The following is a 20064-nucleotide window of genomic DNA, read 5'->3' as shown; positions in this document are numbered from 1 at the left end:
ACATAAATTAGAACAGAGTTCGATGTTTGACGTGACTGAGACTCGTATTTTGTGTTTCAAAAATCGTAAATAGAAATACATATTCTATTCTGTAAAAAATAAAGCTCGATAAAGGCCTTTGTAATCACTCAATACTTCCTTCCATTTATCATAGTGCAGAAGGAGGCCAACCAAGCCTGCACCAACTCTCTGACAGAATATCAAACCCATGTCCATCCACCCCGCCCCAACCTATCCCCGTAGCCCCACTCATTTACCATGGTTAATCATCTAATCTACACATCTTGGAACACTAAGGGGCAATTTAGCATGGCCAATCCACCTAACATTTTTGGACTGTGGGAGGAAATTGGAACAGCCGGAAAAAACCCACGCAGACACGGGGGGAACGTGTAAACTCCATACCGACAGTCATCCAAGGCTGGAATTGAATCCCTGACGCCGCGAGGCAACAGTGCTAACCACTGTGCCACCGTGTCAACTTTATATATTTTTTTCTTTCATGGGATTGGGTGTCGCTGGCAAGGCCAGCATTTGTTGCCCATTCCTAATTCTCTTGAACTGAGTGGCATTTCAGAGGACAGTTAAGACTCAACCACATTGCTGTGGTTCTGGAGTCACATGTAAGCCAGACCAGGTAAGGACAGCAGATTTCCTTCCCTAAAGGACATTAGTGAACCAGATGGATTTTTACAGCAAGCAGTGATAATTCCAGGGTCACCATTACAGAGATTATATGTACAGGCCATTTCATGAATTTTTGGAAAACTTTATTTTGATTTGGATTCGGGTTCGAGGTACAGTATAAAAGTTAAAATCCAACAAATTAGCCTGGAATCCTGGATTCCACTTTGAGAGCCACGGAATCCAAATACAAGGAGGTTTTGATGGATTTGTGCAGGATGTTTGCAGGATAGATGTAAAAGCAATGGAAAAGCTGCAGTGTAGATTGACAGGGATGTTACCAGGGATTAAAAATTGGGGATAATACTGAGAATCCAGAGAAACATAGAAGATAGGGGCAGGAGGAGGCCATTCGGCCCTTTGAACCTGCTCCGCCATTCATCACGATCATGGCTGATCATCCAACTCAATAGCCTAATCCTGCTTTCTCCCTATAACCTCTGATCCCATTCGCCCCAAGTGCTATATCCAGCCGCCTCTTGAATACATTCAATCTTTTGGCATCAACTACTTCCTGTGGTAATGAATTCCACAGGCTCACCACTCTTTGGGTGAAGAAATGTCTCCTCATCTCCGCCCTAAATGGTCTACCCTGAATCGTCTAGGACCCCTGGTTCTGGACTCCCCCACCATCGGGAACATCCTCCCTGCCTCTAACCTGTCTAGTCCTGTTAGAATTTTATAAGTCTCTATGAGATCCCTCCTCATTCGTCTGAACTCCAGCGAAAAAAATCCTAACCTAGTCAATCTCTCCTCACACATCAGTCCAGCCATCCCTGGAATCAGCCTGGTAAACCTTCGCTGCATTTCCTCGAGAGCAAGAACATCCTTCCTCAGAAAAGGGGACCAAAACTGCACGCAATACTCTAGGTGTGGCCTCACCAAGGCCCTGTATAATTGCAACAACACATCCCTGCTCCTGTACTCGAAACCTCTCGCAACGAAGGCCAACATACTATTTGCCTTCTTTACCGCCTGCTGCACCTGCATACTTACCCTCAGTGACTGGTGCACAAGGACACCCAGGTCCTGCTGCACACTCCCCTCTCACAATTTACAGCCATCGAGGTAGTAATCTGCCGCCTTGTTTTCGTTTCCAAAGTGAATAACCTCACATTTATTGAAGAAGTTTATTGGAGAAGTTGAGAGTTTCAATGGGGATGGTTGGATGAGATCTTCCAGATTCTCTAAAATTATGGAAGGGTCAACAGTAAGATATTGTCTCCACTGGGAAGAGAGGGCAGAGATTAAGATAATCAGCAAAATAGTTAGGGTGATTTGGAAAAACAATCATTCACACAGCAGTTGATTCGACTGTGGAATTATCTGTGCCAAAGAGAGTAAATAAACTGAAAGGGCAGCAGAAGCAAATTCAATAATAACTGTCAAAAGGGAATTGGATAAAATACTTGAAAAGGAAAAAAATAATTGCAGAGGTGGCACACTGGGTTAGCACTGCTGCTTCACAGTGCCAGGGTTCAATTCCGGCCTTGGGTAACTGTCTGTGTGGAGATTGTACGTTCTCCCCATGTCTGCGTGGGTTTCCTCTGGGTGCTCCGATTCCCTCCCACAGTCCAAAGATTAAGTTTATTTTTTTAAGTTTATTTATTAGTGTCACAAGTAGGCTTACACTAACATTGCAATGAAGTTACTGTGAAAATCCCACACTCCGGCGCCAGTTCGGGTACACTGAGGGAGAATTTAGCATGGCACCTAACCAGCACGTCTTTGGAGTGTGGGAGGAAACCCATGCAGACATGGGGAGAACGTGCAGACTCCGCACAGACAGTGACCCAAGCCGGAAATCAAACCCAGGTCCCTGGTGCTGTGAGGCAGCAATGCTGGCCACTCTGCCGCCCTAGGGTTGGTAAATTGCCCCTTAATGTCCCAAGATGCATAGGTTACGGGAATTAGCACGGCAAATATGTGGCTGACAGGGATAGGGTCTGGGTTAGATTACCTGTGGGACAGTTAATGCATAGTTGAAGGGCCAAATGGACTCCTTCTGCACTGTAGGAATTTGGTGTGTGAGAAAGAGCAGGGGAGTGGGATAGCAGAGGGGCCAAATGGCCTCTTTCCATGCTGTAAGATTCTATGATTGTATGGTCTTCATGCTTAATTGAAAGAGTAGTAATCATGATGCCATTGTTTCAGATTTATTGAGAGCTTGCATCAATGATTTGGAAATTCCACAACACAGTGTCCCAGAGTCAGTAGTTTGATATTAACTTGCCAAAAGGTAGTTGAGTAGAATTAAGCCTCGATGGACTTTAAGCTCCTGTACAGTCTTCAGGGCAGACTGTATATTAAGCATAGTTTGGGGAACTATTCCTCTGATCCTCACTGATTCTCTTTACTTTCTAGGGAGGGCCTTCGTTGGAGCAGAGGTTTGAATCATACTACAACTACTGCAATTTGTTCAACTACATTCTGAGTAAGTACGTTTTCAGTAAAATAGTTGTTGTTCTCGCTGTTTTTCCCCCTCACCTGGCCCTGCTCTGCCTCCCACCACAAACCTGGGTAGCGAGAGGGAAGAGGAGAACGTTGCAAATGTGGTCGTTGTTGCTGAATAGTGATTATCAAGGGTGGCACAGTGGTTAGCACTGCTGCCTCACAGTGCCAGGGACCCAGGTTCGATTCCCAGCCTCGGGTCACTGTCTGTGTGGAGTTTGCACGTTCTCCCCATGTCTGCATGTGTTTCCTCCGGGTGCTCCGGTTTCCTCCCACAGTCCAAAGATGTGCGGGTTAGGTTGATTGGCCAGGTTAAAAATTGTCCCTGAGATGTGTAGTTAGAGGGATTAGCGGGTAAATATGTGGGGGTAGGGCCTGGGTGGGATTGTGGTCGGTGCAGACTCGATGGGCCGAATGGCCTCCTTCTGCACTGTAGGGTTTCTATGATTCTTTCTATGATGGGGCCTGGGTGGGATTGTGGCCGTGCAGACTTGATGGGCCGAATGGCCTCCTTCTGCACTGTAGGGTTTCTATGATTCTTTCTATGATAGGGCCTGGGTGGGATTGTGGACGTGCAGACTTGATGGGCCGAATGGCCTCCTTCTGCACTGTATGATTCTATGATCCTCTTGGCCTTTGGTTAACCCTGGGGTACACAAGAATCTGAAAACTGATCAATAGAAAAGCACAGATAGAAACACACACAACTGGAAATACTCTCAGTGGGCCAGGCAGAATCTGTGAAGAGAAAGAAGAGTTTAACATTTCAAGTCTTAGATTAGTAAGTTTGCGGATGACACAAAGGTTGGTGGATTTGCGGATAGCGACGAGGACCATCAGAGGATACAGCAGGATATAGATCAGTTGGAGACTTGGGCGGAGAGATGGCAGGCGGAGTTTAATCCGGTCAAATGTGAGGTAATGCATTTTGGAAGGTCTAATACAGATAGGAAATATACAGTAAATGGCAGAACCGTTAAGAATATTGATAGGCAAAGCGATCTGGGTGTACAGTTACACAGGTCACTGAAAGTGGCAATGCAGGTGGAGAAGGTAGTCAAGAAGGCATACGGCATGCTTGCCTTCATCGGCCGGGGCATTGAGTTTAAAAATTGGCAAGTCATGTTGCAGCTTTATAGAACCTTAGTTAGGCTGCACTTGGAATATAGTGTTCAATTCTGGTTGCCACACTACCAGAAGGATGTGGATGGAGGCTTTGGAGAGAGTACAGAAAAGATTTACCAGGATGTTGCCTGGTATGGAGGGCATTAGCTATGAGGAGAGGTTGGAGAAACTTGGTTTGTTCTCACTAGAACGACGGAGGTTGAGGGGCGACCTGATAGAAGTCCAGAAGATTATGAGAGGCACGGACAGAGTGGATAGTCAGAAGCTTTTTCCCAGGGTGGAAGAGTCAATTACTAGGGGGCACAGATTTAAGGTGCGAGGGGCAAGGTTTAAAGGAGATGTACGAGGCAGATTTTTTACACAGAGAGTAGTGGGTGCCTGGAACTCCCTGCCGGGGGAGGTAGTGGAAGCAGATACAGTAGTGACTTTTAAGGGGCGTCTTGACAAATACATGAATAGGATGGGAATAGAGGAATATGGTCCCCGGAAGGGTAGGGGGTTTTAGTTCAGTCGGGCAGCATGGTCGGTGCAGGTTTGGAGGGCCGAAGGGCCTGTTCCTGGGTTGTAATTTTCTTTGTCTGTGACCTTTCATCAGAACTGATTTCCAGCATCAATATTTTGCTGCTGTGACAGAGGGGCACGCCCTATAACCAACAGTAATGTTTATTATGATCATACAACTGAAAGACATTCAAACAAAAGGACACTGAAGAAGGTGGACAGCTTCAGACAGTTGATACCCAAAGCATCTCTCCCTTTTCCAGTATTGACAGCCCAATACACCTTACATAGAGTTTACAGCGCAGAAAGGAGCCATTCAACCAAACTGATCCACACTGCTGTTCCTATTCCATATGAGCTTTCTCCCACTCAACTTCATTTAGGTTTTGCAGCCAGTGAGTTCTGATATTCCGGATTCTCTTAAGGTTAACTGGTAGGTTGAGTTGGTAGTGAGGAATGCAAATGCGATCGAATCATAGAATCCCTACAGTGCAGAAAGAGGCCATTTGGCCCATCGAGTCTGCACCAATCACAATCCCAACAAGATCCTTTCCCCATAACCCCATACATTTACCCTAGCTAGTCCCCCTGACACTAAGGGGCCCAATTTAGGATGGCCAATCCACCTAACTCGCACATCTTTGGAGAGTGGGAGGAAACCGGAGCACCCGGAGGAAACCCACACAGACCCGGGGAGAACGTGCAAACTCCACACAGTCACCCGAGGCCGGAATTGAACTCTGGTCCCTGGCACTGTGAGGCAGCACTGCTAACCACTGTGTCACCCTGCTGCCCGATGTTAGCACTCGTTTCGAGAGGACGAGGAAACAAAAGCAGGGATGTACTGCTGAGTATTTCTAAGGCTCTGGCCAGACCACATTTGGAATATTAGCGAGCAATTTTGGGCCCCGTAGCTCAGGAAGGATGCGCTGCACTGGCCTTGGAGAGGGTCCAGAGGAGGTTCACGAGAATGATCCCGGGAATGAAAAGCTTTTAAGTATGAGAAGCGTCGAAGGACTCTGGGTCTGTACTCAATGGAGTTTAGAAGGATGAGGGGGAATCTCATTGAAACTAACAGAATACTGAAAGGCCAGGATAGCGCGGACGCAGGAAGATGTTTCCATTAGTAGGAAAGACTAGGATCCGAGGGCACAGCCTCAGAGTAAAGGGACGACCCTTTAGAGCTGAGATGAGGAGGAATTTCTTCAGCCAGAGGGTGGTGAATCTGTTGAATTCATTCCCACAGAAGGCTCTGGAGGCCAGGTCACTGAGTGTATTTAAGACAGAGATTGATAGGTTCTTGATTGGTAAAGGGATCAAAGGTTACAGGGAAAAAGTGGGAAAATGGGATTGAGAAAACTATCAGCCATGATTGAATAGCAGAGCAGACGTGATGGGCTGAATGGCCTAATTCTGCTCCTATATCTTATGGTCTTATGATGTAATTGGGCTTCATTTAAAAATCAACAGTGTCTGAGCGGCTGAATTAAAGCAGATAAAATGTTGCGATATCCTGGTTTACCAGTTACAGCGACACCTAAGCAGTTAGACACAAGTGGTGTTTCTTAACTGCGTATGGACCATGAATCTCTGGGAGTGCGGTGCAAAACTGGTTTGGGAATCAATGAGTTGCTATTGAGGACATTAATGTGATACTCAATTGTTGGATTTTCAGAACCTACTAACTTTAAATCCAAATAATCTTGTCCCTTTCAGATGCAGATGGCCCCGTTCCTCTGGAGCTCCCAAACCAGTGGCTGTGGGACATCATTGATGAGTTCATTTACCAGGTGACTTCCTGCCTTTTCTTTCGCTAACTTGCCTGGGCCTCGACTGAACGTTACCGTTGTGTTCCAGTGGTGCCATGTATTTGCAGAGCTCGGAGGGGCTGAGTGGCCTTCTCATTCCTCTTTGTTTTGAGTCTCGATGACGGTTGACAATTCAGGCTTGGCTTGTTATTAACAGTTAGCAGTTCTCATCTCCGTCATTCGAGCACAATAGGCGAAGGAAGGGTGATGCAAAGTAAGGGACCATCAGGGAGACTCATCCAGTCTTGTAAAGTTTAAGTTTAAAGTTTATTTATTCGTGTCACAAGTCGGCTTACATTAACACTGCAATGAAATTACTGTGAAAATCCCCTAGTCGCCACACTCCGGCGCCTGTTCGGGTACACTGAGGGAGAATTTAGCATGGCCAATGCATCTAACCAGCACGTCTTTCGGACTGCGGGAGGAAACCAGAGCACCCGGAGGAAACCCACGCAGACACGGGGAGAACGTGCAGACTCCACACAGACAGCGACCTAAGCCGGGAATCGAACCCTGCTCCCTGGCGCTGTGAGGCAGCAGTGCCACCCATGTATTCTATCTGTGTTCCAAGCTACATCTCGGAAGAACAGAAATAAAGGGTAGTTTTCAGTGATGAATGGAGTTCAGATTTGATACTCAGTAATTTCGGTTTTGTTTTGAAATAGCAGCAGTGTGTGCCATCTACCAGATGCACTGCAGCAACTGACCAAGGCTCCTTCGACAACGCCTTCCAAACCCGTGACCTCTACAACCTCGAAAGACAAGGGCAGCAGATGCATGAGAACTTTCTAGTTCCCCTTCAAGTCACAAACCATCTTGGCATTTGATTTGATTTATTATTGTCACATGTATTAGTATACAGTGAAAAGTATTGTTTCTTGCGCGCTATACAGACAAGGCATACCACTCATAGAGAAGGAAAGGAGAGAGTGTAGAATGTAGTGTTACAGTCATAGCTAGGGTGTAGAGAAAGATCAATTTAATGCAAGGTAAGTCCATTCAAAAGTCTGATGGCAGCAGGGAAGAAGCTGTTCTTGAGTCGGTTGGTATGTGACCTCAGACTTTTGTATCTTTTTCCCCAATGGAAGAAGGCAGAAGAGAGGTGGTGGGGTCTGGGGTGTGTGGGGTCCTTAATTATGCTGGCTGCTTTGCCGAGGCAGCGGGAAGTGTAGACAGAGTCAGTGGATGGGAGGCTGATTTGCATGATGGACTGTATTGCGTGATTGGAACTATATCACTGTTCCTTCACTGTCGCCGGGTCAAAATATTGGAATTCCCCCCCCCCCCCCCCCCGAACAGCACGTAGGTGTACCAACTCCTCATGGACTGCAGTGAGCAGTTCAAGCAGATAGCTCACGACTGACTTCTCGGGGGCAGTAAATACTGGGCTAGCCATGAAAATGCTGGATGTCCCATGAAGGATTGAATGATAAAATCCCTACAGTGCAGAAGGAGGCCATTCGGCCCATCGAGCCTGCACTGCCAACAATCCCACACAGGCCCTATCCCAGTAATCTCACGTATTTACCTTGCTAATCCCCCTGACACTAAGGGGCAATTTAGCACGGGCAATTTAGCACGGCCAGTCCACCTAACCCGCACATCTTTGGACTGTGGGAGGAAACCGGAGCACCCGGGGGAAACCCACGCAGACATGGGGAGAATGTGCAGACTCCACACAGATAGTCACCCAAGGCCAGAATTGAACCCGGGTTCCTGGCGCTGTGAGGCAGGCGAGCCACCGTGCCGTCCAGTCTAGGAATAGAAAATAAAATAGAGAATAAAAAGAATAGAGAATAAAATAAATCTTGTGTATTTGCCATTTGAACCACGCAAGTCGAACGTGCAGTCATGAGCTGAAGGGCATGTTGACCGGGTTACTTAACCTATTTTTCCTAGGATTTGTACTGGAACAAACCTCATACCTTACAATGTTCCACACCAGTGCTGTTAAAGCGACAGTCCCAGTGAAGGATCAGAATGCACCTTTGGCCTGTTATAATTCTGAAGACTAAGCAAAGAGTAGCCCCACATTTTATTCAAAGAACAATACAGCACAGGAACAGGCCCTTCGGCCCTCCAAGCCTGCGCCGCTCATGTGCCCAACTAGACCATTCGTTTGTATCCCTCTATTCCCAGTCTGTTCATGTGGCTATCTAGATAAGTCTTATACGATCCCAGCGTGTCCGCCTCAATCACCTTGCTTGGCAGTGCATTCCAGGCCCCCACCACCCTTTGTGCAAAATATGTCCCCCTGACATCTGTGTTGAACCTCGCCCCCCTCACCTTGAACCTGTGACCCCTTGTGTTCGTCACCTCTGACCTGGGAAAAAGCTTCCCACTGTTCACCCTATCTATGCCCTTCATAATTTTATACACCTCTATTAGGTTGCCCCTCATCCTCCGTCTTTCCAGGGAGAACATCCCCAGTTTACCCAATCTCTCCTCATAGCTAAGACCCTCCATACCAGGCAACATCCTGGTAAACCTTTTCTGTATTCAGAGATCAAATTGAGATGTGCCCTGCAAAAAAAATTTCCTGCGGCCTTTATTGCCGGTCACCAGAGATTCGCCCCAAATCTGGCTCACCCATTAGGGTACTAACCTCATCGATGTCTTCCATTGAAACCTTTCCTCTTTCTCTATACAGTTCCAGTCTTTTAGTCAGTACCGCTGCAAAACAGCCAAGAAGACAGAGGAGGAGATTGAATTCCTGCGGTCAAATCCCAAAATCTGGAATGTTCACAGTGTCCTCAATGTCCTGCATTCGCTAGTTGACAAATCCAACATCAACCGGCAACTGGAGGTCTACACCAGTGGAGGCAAGTGCGGATGGTCCTGTGTTGTGTAAACTTGGTTTTCTTTTGTTCTGTTTCTTTGTTGATATTCTCGCTGCCTCGTGGCTCGTGCTGCTCTGCTTCTGCCTTCGTTCCTGACCCGCTGCTAGGCTCACACAGGAGCCCTGGGTTGTTCCCCTGACTGAAACTGGTCAGTGCAGGGGGTCCTCCGAGTTCAGTAGCTACCTTGCACTGACCAGTTTCTGCCACCAGATGGAGCCTGGCCAACCTAAATTCTAAAAATATTGTTACGTGAGTGTAAAGTTAAAGTTTATTTTAGTAGTGTCACAAGTAAGGCTTACATTAACACTGCAATGAAGTTACTGTGAAATTCCCCTAGTCACCACTCTTTGGCGCCTGTCCGGGTTAATGCACCCTAACCAGCACGTCTTTCAGACTGTGGGAGGAAACCGGAGAACCCGGAGGAAACCCACGCAGACACGGGGAGAACGTGCTCCACACAGACAGCGACCCAAGCCAGGAATTGAACGCGGGTCCCTGGCGCTGTCGTCGTCTCTCTCTCTCTCTCCTATTTTGTTTATATATAGTGATGCATTTAATTTTGGCGGGTTATTTTCAATTTGGAATGCACAGTGCTGCCCACATGTGGTACAGCATTTCAGAGAATTATAGAATCCCTACAGTGCAGAAGGAGGCCATTTGACCCATCGAGCCTGCACAGACGACAATTCCACCCAGGCCCTATCCCCATAACCCCATATATTTACCCTGCTAGTCCCTCTGACGCTAAGGGACAATTTCCCATGGCCAATCAACCTAACCCGCGCATCTTTGGAGTGTGGGAGGAAACCGGAGCAACCGGGGCGAAGGTGCAAACCACACAGACAGTCAGCCGAGGCCGGAATTGAACCCGTGTCCCTGGTGCTGTGAGGCAGCAGTGCTAACCACTGTGCCACCCATCCAAAACTGCTGAAGCAGCTAGCTCTCTCCCGAACCAAAATGTTGCTTTAATATTATTTAACATTATTTAAATGTTATTTCAAAACGATTGCCCTCCGAGACCTACATTTACTCATGCGCTGACATCTGCTGCTGTTCATCTGTTTACAGGGGACCCTGAGAGTGTCGCCGGGGAGTATGGACGTCACTCCCTATACAAAATGCTGGGATATTTCAGCTTGGTGGGACTGCTGCGTCTCCACTCACTCCTTGGAGATTACTACCAGGCCATCAAAGTGCTTGAGAACATTGAACTCAATAAAAAGGTGCGTCCCAGTGTCGCACACTTTTGTGCTTCTGAACCGAGATTAATTATCCTGCCAATTTCAACCAGCAGTTAGTCTCTCATTCTCCAGTTATTTCTACAGCGGGTGATGAATGGTACGGGTCCATTACAAAAGCAAGAGTTCAAAATACCACTCAGATTAATACAAATAAAGATATTACGAGCCAAATATAACACTGGGATCTGCCATTCTTTTTAAATCTGTGTAATCAGCCAGAACCTAATGATATTTTAATTCAATGAGAAAAAGAAAAGGAATGTATATGTCAGGTAATGCGGGGGGGGGTTTTTCTTTCAAGATGCACTATTTTCTGGCACTGGATTTAGAATAACTTCAAAGCCCCCTGGACTTCTGCGGGTGCGATTAAGTGTCATGTTTGCGGAGAATTATATTGTAATTTCCGTGTGGGCTATCCATCTGGGCATATACCTGGCCTCAATCCTGCTCCGTCTTGTAAACAAGCAGGGTTGAATTTGGAAACTCGCTCTGTAAAAATATTGGGGGAGCAGCGATTCTTGTCACGCCAGTTTTGTGTCATCTCCCGGAGCCCTGGTCTTGCCCGCTCTTCTTTTGAGTGAAGCGTTTGCAGCTCCCGTACTGCACCATACATAAAGGCCAGGAAGATCCTGGCTTAACTCCCGGGGAAGGCCTTGCTGATTGAGCTGTGTCGTGGTTGGGAGCGTGAGCATTGCCGTCAGGCAATGGGCAGCACGGTGGCACAGTGGTTAGCATTGCTGCCTCACAGCGCCTGGGACCCAGGTTCAATTCCGGCCTCAGGTCACTGTCTGTGTGGAGTTCGCACATTCTCCCCGTGTCTGTGTGGGTTTCCTCCGGGTGCTCCGGTTTTCTCCTGCAGTCCAAAGATGTGCAGGTTAGGTGGGTTGGCCATGCTAAATTGCCCTTTCGTGTCAGGGGGACTAGCAGGGTAAATATATGTGGGGTTACGGGAGTAGAGCCTGGGTGGGATTGTGGTCGGTGCAGACTCAATGGGCTGAATGGCCTCCTTCTGCATTGTATGGATTCTATGACCTTGTGCCCAGAGAGAGAGAGAGAGCGATTCCAAGAGCTCTACTTCCTGATTACTAGGCAGTGACTCCTGTGCCGATACTGGTTGAGATCAGGCTGGGGCCTTCTAAGGTTAATCATCGTCAAAGCTCATGATGGTCCGAATGGCCTCCTCCTACAAATAATGACCACTTGAAAATGCCTCTGGGCCCTCAGCAGCTGAGAAGGTAGAGAAATGGTGAGCACGAGATGTAGAATCACCTGCAGTCTTTAGCAGAGTAATCGATGCTCAGAGCTGTAGTTAATAAATTAAAATAGCTTTTAAAATGAAAAGTGAGGCTCTGTGAGTCAAATGCATTTGTTTGCCAGTTCAGATGTTGCCTTTCCAAGTTAATCTCAGCATTGAATTGCAAGCTGAACCTCGAGTTATCCCCGAGTTCCTGTTTCCCCCTGAACACCTCCACTAGTGGGGGAAACAATAGAACAAGACTCAAATATTTCTCTGATAAATTTTGCAACCTCTGATGTACTGCCAGCTCCTGGCACAACTCTCTCTTACTAATGACAGCCTTAATCTTTAATGCTAATGAGGAATTAGAATGTCCCACGCATGATGAACTTGTAACAATCATAAACCAAAAGAGAAAATGCTGGAAAATCTCAGGTCTGGTAGCATCTGTAAGGACAGAAAAGAGCTGACGTTTCGAGTCCAGATGACCCTTTGCCAGTTTTGACAAAGTCATCTGGACTCAGCATCAGCTCTTTTCTCCCCTCACAGATGCTGCCAGACCTGCTGAGATTTTCCAGCATTTTCACTTTTGGTTTCAGATTCCAGCATCCGCAGTAATTTGCTTTTATTGGTTGTAACAATCACAGCGCTCAGGTAACCAGGAGGGGAAACTATTTTACCCAAATCATCTGCTGTCCCCTTGTCACCCGAATCTAGGACGAGTGTTACACCACAGTAATTCACTCTGGGCATCCTGTTGGCACAGTGGTTAGCACTGCTGCCTCACAGCGCCAGGGACCCCGGTTCAATTCTGGCCTCAGGTGACTGGAGTTTGCACGTTCTCCCCGTGTCTGCGTGGGTTTCCTCTGGGTGCTCCGGTTCCCTCCCACAGTCCAAAGATGTGCGGGTTAGGTTGATTGGCCATGCTAAGTTGACCCTAGTGTCAGGGGGATTAGCAGGGTAAATATGTGGGGTTACGGGAGTAGGGCCTGGGTGGGATTGCGGTTGGTGCAGATTTGATGGGCCGAATGACCTCCTCCTGCACTGTCGGGATCTTTTGGAGATATTTAGGTCAAATCTACTCGTCTTCCAGCTATGGGTGGAAACATGATGTTTGGGAGTTGCGTTCCTTCATTAAACCAGTTTGTGTTCGATTCCATTACAGAGTATGTACTCCCGAGTGCCAGAGTGCCAAGTTACAACTTATTATTACGTGGGCTTCGCCTACCTGATGATGCGTCGGTACCAGGATTCGATCCGTGTGTTCGCCAACATATTGCTCTATATTCAGAGAACCAAGAACATGTTCCAACGTTCGACCTACAAATATGAGATGGTAAACCTAAGAAAGAAAGTTGTGTATGACGTTGCACATATCCGCTGTATTTCCCCTCAGCTGTAGCGTGATCCAATTTTAGCACAAATAATGCTTCGTGTTGTTTCTCTTCAAACCGCTGGATAATTTACATATTCCACAATCCCCAAATACAGGGAATTAGCAAGAGCAGACAATGTTAACATTTTATTTTGATTTTCTTGTCGCCTTTCTTGGTCTTGCCAATTCTTCAACGCTTGACCCTCCTGCCTCGCACAAATGGTCATTTTGTTGGAGTACTGAGATAGTGAGCACCAAACAGCAATTGCAGCCAAACCTGTTCCTACCCCTATGTCCATAATGTGTGTGTTAAGTTGAGTTTCCAGCAGTGGCCACTGATTAGTGACTTAAGAGCAGAAGAAAGACTGGCGTTGTGCGCGGTGGCACAGTGGTTAGAGAGGGGGAGTTATCTCTCGTTTCCTGGGGCCAATACTTATCCCTCCATCAATTTCACAAGAGCTGTTGCAGGAACCTTGCTACCTGGGAAACTATCTGTCACCTTCCCTGCATTGCAACAGTGGCTGCAGTTAAAATATTCTTAATTGACCGTCTTTGGAATGTGCAGAGGTAGTGAATGCACGATATAAAATCACAGAATTCCGACGGTGCAGAAGAGGCGTCTTAAGTGACGTCTTGACAAATACATGAATAGGATGGGACTAGAGAGATATGGTCCCCGGAAGGGTAGGGGGTTTTAGTTAAGTCGGGCAGCATGGCCAGTGCAGGCTTGGAGGGCCGAAGGGTCTGTTCCTGTGCTGTAATTTTCTTTGTTCTTTGTTCTAAGGCGACCATTTTGGCTCATCGAGCCTGCACCGACAACAATCCCACCCAGGCCCTATCCCCGCATATTTACCCTGCCAGTCTCCCTGACACTAAAGGGCAATTTAGCACGGCCATTTCACCTAACCCACACATCTTTGGACTGTGGGCGCAAACCAGAGCAACCAGAGGAAACTCAAGCAGACACGGGAAGAACGCGCAGACACTGCGCAGTCACCCAAGGTCGGAATCGAACCTGGATCCCAGGCGCTGTGAGACACTGCCATGTTTCCTACCTTACAGCAGTCACCACAATAGTACTTCATTGGCTGTCAAACACTTTGGGATGTGCTGAGGTTATGAAAGGACCTGTATAAATGCGAGCCTATCTTTCTCTATACTTTGGAGATTGAATTTAAATTACAATTGAATGTTTTTTCTAGCTCAGACGGGGTGGGTACATATGTAGATTTTCCAAACAATTGTGTGGGATTGTCCGCAAGTGGAAATGCATAGGAATAATTACAGGTAATATTAAAAACCTCGTTTTCTTTCTCTCTCCCTCCTGCCCCCTTTTAAATCAACGTGTAGATAAACAAACAAAATGAGCAGATGCATAGTCTGTTGGCAATTGCCTTGACGCTATACCCAATGAGGATTGATGAGAGCATCCACACGCAACTGCGAGAGAAGTATGGAGATAAAATGCTGCGGATGCAGAAAGGGTAGGTTCCTTCTCTCTCTCTCTCTCTCTCGTCCATCTATTTTTAACATTGCAGTTATTCAGTAATGATGCATTGTCCACATTACAACACCAACGTGCATTTATGTAGCACCCATAATGTAAAACGTCCCAACATCCTTCCCAAGAACATTCTCGAGATCAAATTTTGATCATGAACCATGTTGTAAGGAGATATTGGGACAAGTGGCCACAGGCTTGGGCAGTGAGGTGGGTTTGGATGGGTTCCAGGGGGGAATTCCTGTGGGCGCTAGGCAGCTAAAGGTGCGAATGGTGGAGTGCTGAACATCGGGGATGGTGCATGAAGCAAGAATTGGAGGAGCACAGAGATCTCGGAGGATTGCAGGGCTGGAGGAGGTTACAGAGGTGAGGTGGTTTGAGATTACCTGGCAGAGCAGACTCAGTGGGCTGAATGGCCTACTTCTGCTCCTGTGTCTTATGGAGACCGTGAAGGAATTTGATAACAGGCCTAGTGGGTTTGTGTTCTGTAGCTTTGCACACTTCCCTGTTCAGTAGTTGCTTTCTAAAGTGATGTTTCTGTCGGAATAATTAGTGGCTGATTGGAAATGGGCAGTAAAGAATGGATTAATGGAAGCAATGTTAACCTCACCCCGGGCTTACGAGTGTCCTTTTGGGAAGGAAATCTGCCGTCCTTACATGTGACTCCAGACCTACATCTGTATTAACTTCACTCTGAGCTGGCCTAGCAAGCCACTCAGTGTAAGGACAATTAGGGATTAGCTTAACATCTGTAACAGGGAAAATGTTCAAAACTGTTATTGAAGACGTTACAGCAGGGCATGTGGGGAGAAAATCAGGGTAATCAGGTCAAGTCAACATGGTTTTGTGAAAGGGAAATCATACTTAACCAATTCAGGTCTGGCTGCAAAGCATTTGGGATGTTCTATGGTTGTAAAAGACATGATATAATTGCTTACCAGTATTAAGTTTTAGACTTTTATCACTATTCCTCAAATCAGTGCTGACAGAACATTCCTGGATCCAAACTCATCTAAAGATCTTAGCTGGAATTTTCCAGCTGTTCACGCCAGCGGGATTCTCCGGTCCCGCTTGCAGTGAACGGCGATTTGGCTGAGCGTCTTATTCTCTGTCCTCGCTTAGAATCCCTACAGTGCAGAAGGAGACCATTTGGCCCATTGTGGTTGCATTGATGACAAGGCCCATCTCCCATAACCCCGCGTATTTACCCTGCTAATCCCCCCTGACACTAAGGGGCAATTTAGCATGGCCAATCCACCTAGCCCGCACATCTTTGGAGTGTGGGAGGAAATAGGAGCACCCGGAGGAAACCCACGCAGACACGGGGAGAACATGCAGACTCCACACAGACAGCGATCCAAGCTGGGAATCGAACCCGGGTCCCTGGCGCTGTGAAGCAGCAGTGCTTGCAGTGGCGGTGGGGCATTAACAGCCGTAACGTTCCAGCCCATAGCTCTAAACTAATGGTTTTAACCAGCTGTTCAGCATATGTCACAGACCCTTCCCTACTTTGTTACCTCAGGCAATCTTGCTGTTTCTACCTAAGCTCAAGGCTTTATACAGAACCATGTTCAGCTTCATGGGGGGCATGGTGAAGGCTACACAGTGGTTAGCACTGCTGCCTCACAGCGCCAGGGACCCGGGCTCGATTCCCAGCTTGGGTCACTGTCTGTGTGGAGTTTGCACGTTCTCCCCGTGTCTGCGTGGGTTTCCTCCGGGAGCTCCGGTTTCCTCCCACAGTCCAAAAATGTACAGATAAACACAAATTGCTGTGGATGCTGGAATCTGAAACAAAAACAGAAAAATGCTGGAAAATCTCAGCAGGTCTGAACAGCATCTGTAGAAAGAGAGTGTGAGAGAGTGGTGGTTGGCTGTACTCTCTCTCCACAGATGCTGTCAGATCTGCTGAGATTTTCCAGCATTTTTCTGTCTTTATGCCAAAGATGTGTGGGTTAGGTGGATTGGCCATGCTAAATTGTCCCTTAGTGTTCAAAGATGTGCAGGTTAGGGGGATTGGCCATGCTAAATTGTCCCTTAGTGTCCAAAGATGTGTAGGTTACAGGGATTGGCCATGTTCGGGCGGGGGAGAGGGCCTGGGTAAAATAATCTGTCAGAAAGTTGGTGCAGACTCGATGGGCCAGATGGCCTCTTCTGCACTGTGGGGATTCTGAGATTCATCTTCCAGCTCTCTGTCCATTGACCCAACCCTTCTGAAACTGAGGACCAGTAGGGGCCCTGTGAAATAATAAACGGGTTTTGAATTGACAGCTGAGACTTTATTTGTGTCCTTCCATAGTCAACATCTGTTTAGGAAGCTGTAGATGTCTCTGGAATATTAACATTGTTAGCTACTGCAAACATTGGACTGTATTCCATTCTCTGAATAGCAACTCCAGAACCAATCCCTGAGAAACTGCACTGGCTATTAGTTTCCACTCTGATAGAATCATAGAAATCATAGAAACCCTACAGTGCAGAAGGAGGCCATTCGGCCCATCGAGTCTGCACCGACCACAATCCCACCCAGGCCCTATCCCCACATAGTTACCCGCTAATCCCTCTAACCTACGCATAGTGCCCCACATAGCACCATCCCTTGCTTATCTTACCTACGTCTTGTAAACCAGGCCATTATACGGGACAGTCAACTACTCTGAGGCTTTATAAGGCTTTGGTCAGATTACATTTGGAGTATTATGAGCAATTTTGGTATCTTAAGGAAGGATATGCTGGGTCCATAGGAGGTTCACAAGAAATATCCCAGGGATGAAAAGCTTGACGTATGAGGAGCGTTTGAGGACTCTGGGTCTGTACTTGATGGAGTTTAGACAGATGAAGGGGGGGCCTCATTGAAACTTACAGAATACTGAAAGGCCTAGATAGAGTCGTGGGGAAGATGTTTCCATTCGTGGGAGAGACTGAGGATCCGAGGGCACAGCCTCAGAGTAAAGGGACGACCCTTTAGAACCGAGATGAGGAGGGATTTCTTCAGCCCAGAGGGTGGTGAATCTGTGGAATTCATTGCCACAGAAGGCTGTGGAGGCCAGGTCATTGAGCGTATTTAAGTCCGAGTTACCTAGTTTGGTAAAGGGATCAAAGATTACTTGAAAAGGTGGGAGAATGGGGTTGAGAAACTATCCGCCATGCTTGAATGGCAGAGCGGACTCGATGGGCCAAATTGCCTAATTCTGCCCCAATATCTTATAGTCTTCAGAAGTTGAGGCCATGTGACTAGCCTTCATCATAGAATCCTACAGTGCAGAAAGAGGCCATTCGGCCCATCGAGTCTGCACCGACCACAATCCCACCCAGGCCCTATCCACATATCCCTACATATTTACCCACTAATCCCTCTAACCTATGCATCCCGGGACACTAAGGGGCAATTTAGAATGGCCAATCAACCTAACCCGCACATCTTTGGACTGTGGGAGGAAACCGGAGCACCCGGAGGAAACCCACGCAGACACAAGGAGAATGTGCAAACTCCACACAGACAGTGACCCGAGCCGGGATTCGAACCCAGGTCCTTGGAGCTATGAAGCAGCAGTGCTAACCACTGTGCTACCGTGCCTTGTCTGTATTGCCTCTGTAATAAGATCAGAAACCTCTGCATCAGATATTTATCCACCTTTTCTCCTAAAAATGCAATAAACTCAAGTTGAACTGTGGTATCTCCTCCATTGCAGAAAGAATTAAGTACTGGTGTTGCAACATTACCACCTACTGGTGTCATAACGCAAGTCACAATGATAATTTCAGAGCTGAATGTTTCAGAGCAAGTCATCTGAGGTTACATTTTAAACTGCTCTCGATTGTATAAATAGAATCACTTTTAGTTCTTAGACATTTTGCACTGAAAACAACCCTGGATTGGTTAGTAACTTGAAACCGACTACTTTTGCGAGCAGCACGGTGGTTAGCACTCTGCCTCGCAGCTCCAGGGACCCGGGTTCGATTCCAGCCGTGGGTGACTGCGTGGAGTTTGCACATTCTCCCTGTGGCTGCGTGGGTTTCCTCCGGGTGCTCCGGTCCACAGTCCAAAGATGTGCGGGTTAGGTGGATTGGCCATGCAAAATTGCCCCCTTAGTGTTCAAAACTGTGCTGGTTAGATGGATTAGCCATGGTAAATGTGTGAGCTTACAGAGATAGGGCATGAGAGAGGGCCTAGGTAAGATGTCCTTTCGGGGACTTGGCGCAGACACAATGGGCCGAATGGCCTCTTCCGCACTATAGGGATTCTATAATTCTTTGACTTTCCTACTTGTAAGCATGTAGACAAATAGGGCGAGAAATTAGTTTGCTAGGTACAGGATCAATCCCAGTTCTAGAATGGGTTGCCCTTGTTTTATATTACCATAGCGCTTGTGGCTTCCCTAGGCCACTCGGGAAAGGAGATTTTTAAAGTTTATTTTATTACTGTCACAAGTCGGCTTACATTAACACTGCAATGAAGTTACTGTAAAAAATCCCCTAGTCGCCACACTCCGGTGCCTGTTCGGGTACACTGAGGGAGAACTTTGTACGACCAATCCACCGAACCAGCACGTCTTTCGGACTGTGGGAGGAAACCGGAGCACCCGGCGGAAACCCACGCAGACACGTGGGTTTGTACTTGATGGAGAACTTGCAGACTCCGCACAGACAGTGACCCAAGCCAGGAATCGAACCCGGGTCCCTGGCGCTGCGAGGCAGCAGTGCTAACCCACTGTGCCACCGTGCTGCAAGATATTTTAGTAGATTCCCGCAAGTCCCTATCATAATATTTTGAATGGTGAGACGTGGCTGCTATTATTGGAACACTGAAGCAACACCAGAACCAGCAGGTATTTATCTGGCATTAACGATGCAGTGAAAGTTTGCATGTTGTACTTTCTCCTTGGTTTGCTGTGCTTTTGCAACGGATTGCTTTTTGATAACAGCCTCCCAGTTTGTATTCTTTTCCCTCACGCCTATAACTGCTCTTTCCTTTCCTCCTGATAGAGAGATGCAGATATTCGAGGAGCTGTTCAGTTTTGCTTGTCCCAAGTTCCTCTCGCCGGTGGTGCCAAATTACGACTCAGTCCATCCCAACTACCACAAGGAGCCCTTCCTACAGCAGCTGAAAGTGTTTATGGATGAGGTGCAGCAACAGTCTGTACTGTCCACCATACGCAGGTATATCAACTCAGAATACAACAATGGGTAAGATGGGTATAGAGGGATATGGGCCAAATGCGGGCAATTGGGACTAACTTAGGGGTTTTTTTTAAAAAAAGGCCGGCATGGACAAGTTGGGCCGAAGGGCCTGTTTCCCTGCTG

At 47.2% G+C, this 20064-nt stretch overlaps 1 protein-coding gene across 1 annotated transcript in view; it reads left to right on the top strand.

Moving 5' to 3' along the window:
* Positions 1-20064, top strand: part of eif3s6ip (eukaryotic translation initiation factor 3, subunit 6 interacting protein) — a 37455-nt gene that overhangs the window by 11962 nt on the left and 5429 nt on the right. The window contains exons 6-12 of the mRNA XM_078237425.1: positions 3049-3118; positions 6478-6551; positions 9220-9391; positions 10478-10632; positions 13053-13223; positions 14613-14746; positions 19747-19920. Coding sequence (XP_078093551.1) covers positions 3049-3118; positions 6478-6551; positions 9220-9391; positions 10478-10632; positions 13053-13223; positions 14613-14746; positions 19747-19920 — 950 coding nt within the window. The remainder of the gene's footprint in view (positions 1-3048; positions 3119-6477; positions 6552-9219; positions 9392-10477; positions 10633-13052; positions 13224-14612; positions 14747-19746; positions 19921-20064) is intronic.

The sequence above is a fragment of the Mustelus asterias genome, chromosome 21 (genome assembly GCF_964213995.1).
Source record: "Mustelus asterias chromosome 21, sMusAst1.hap1.1, whole genome shotgun sequence".
In the NCBI taxonomy this organism is placed as follows: domain Eukaryota; kingdom Metazoa; phylum Chordata; class Chondrichthyes; order Carcharhiniformes; family Triakidae; genus Mustelus; species Mustelus asterias.
This window is presented reverse-complemented; position numbering and strand designations above follow the sequence as displayed.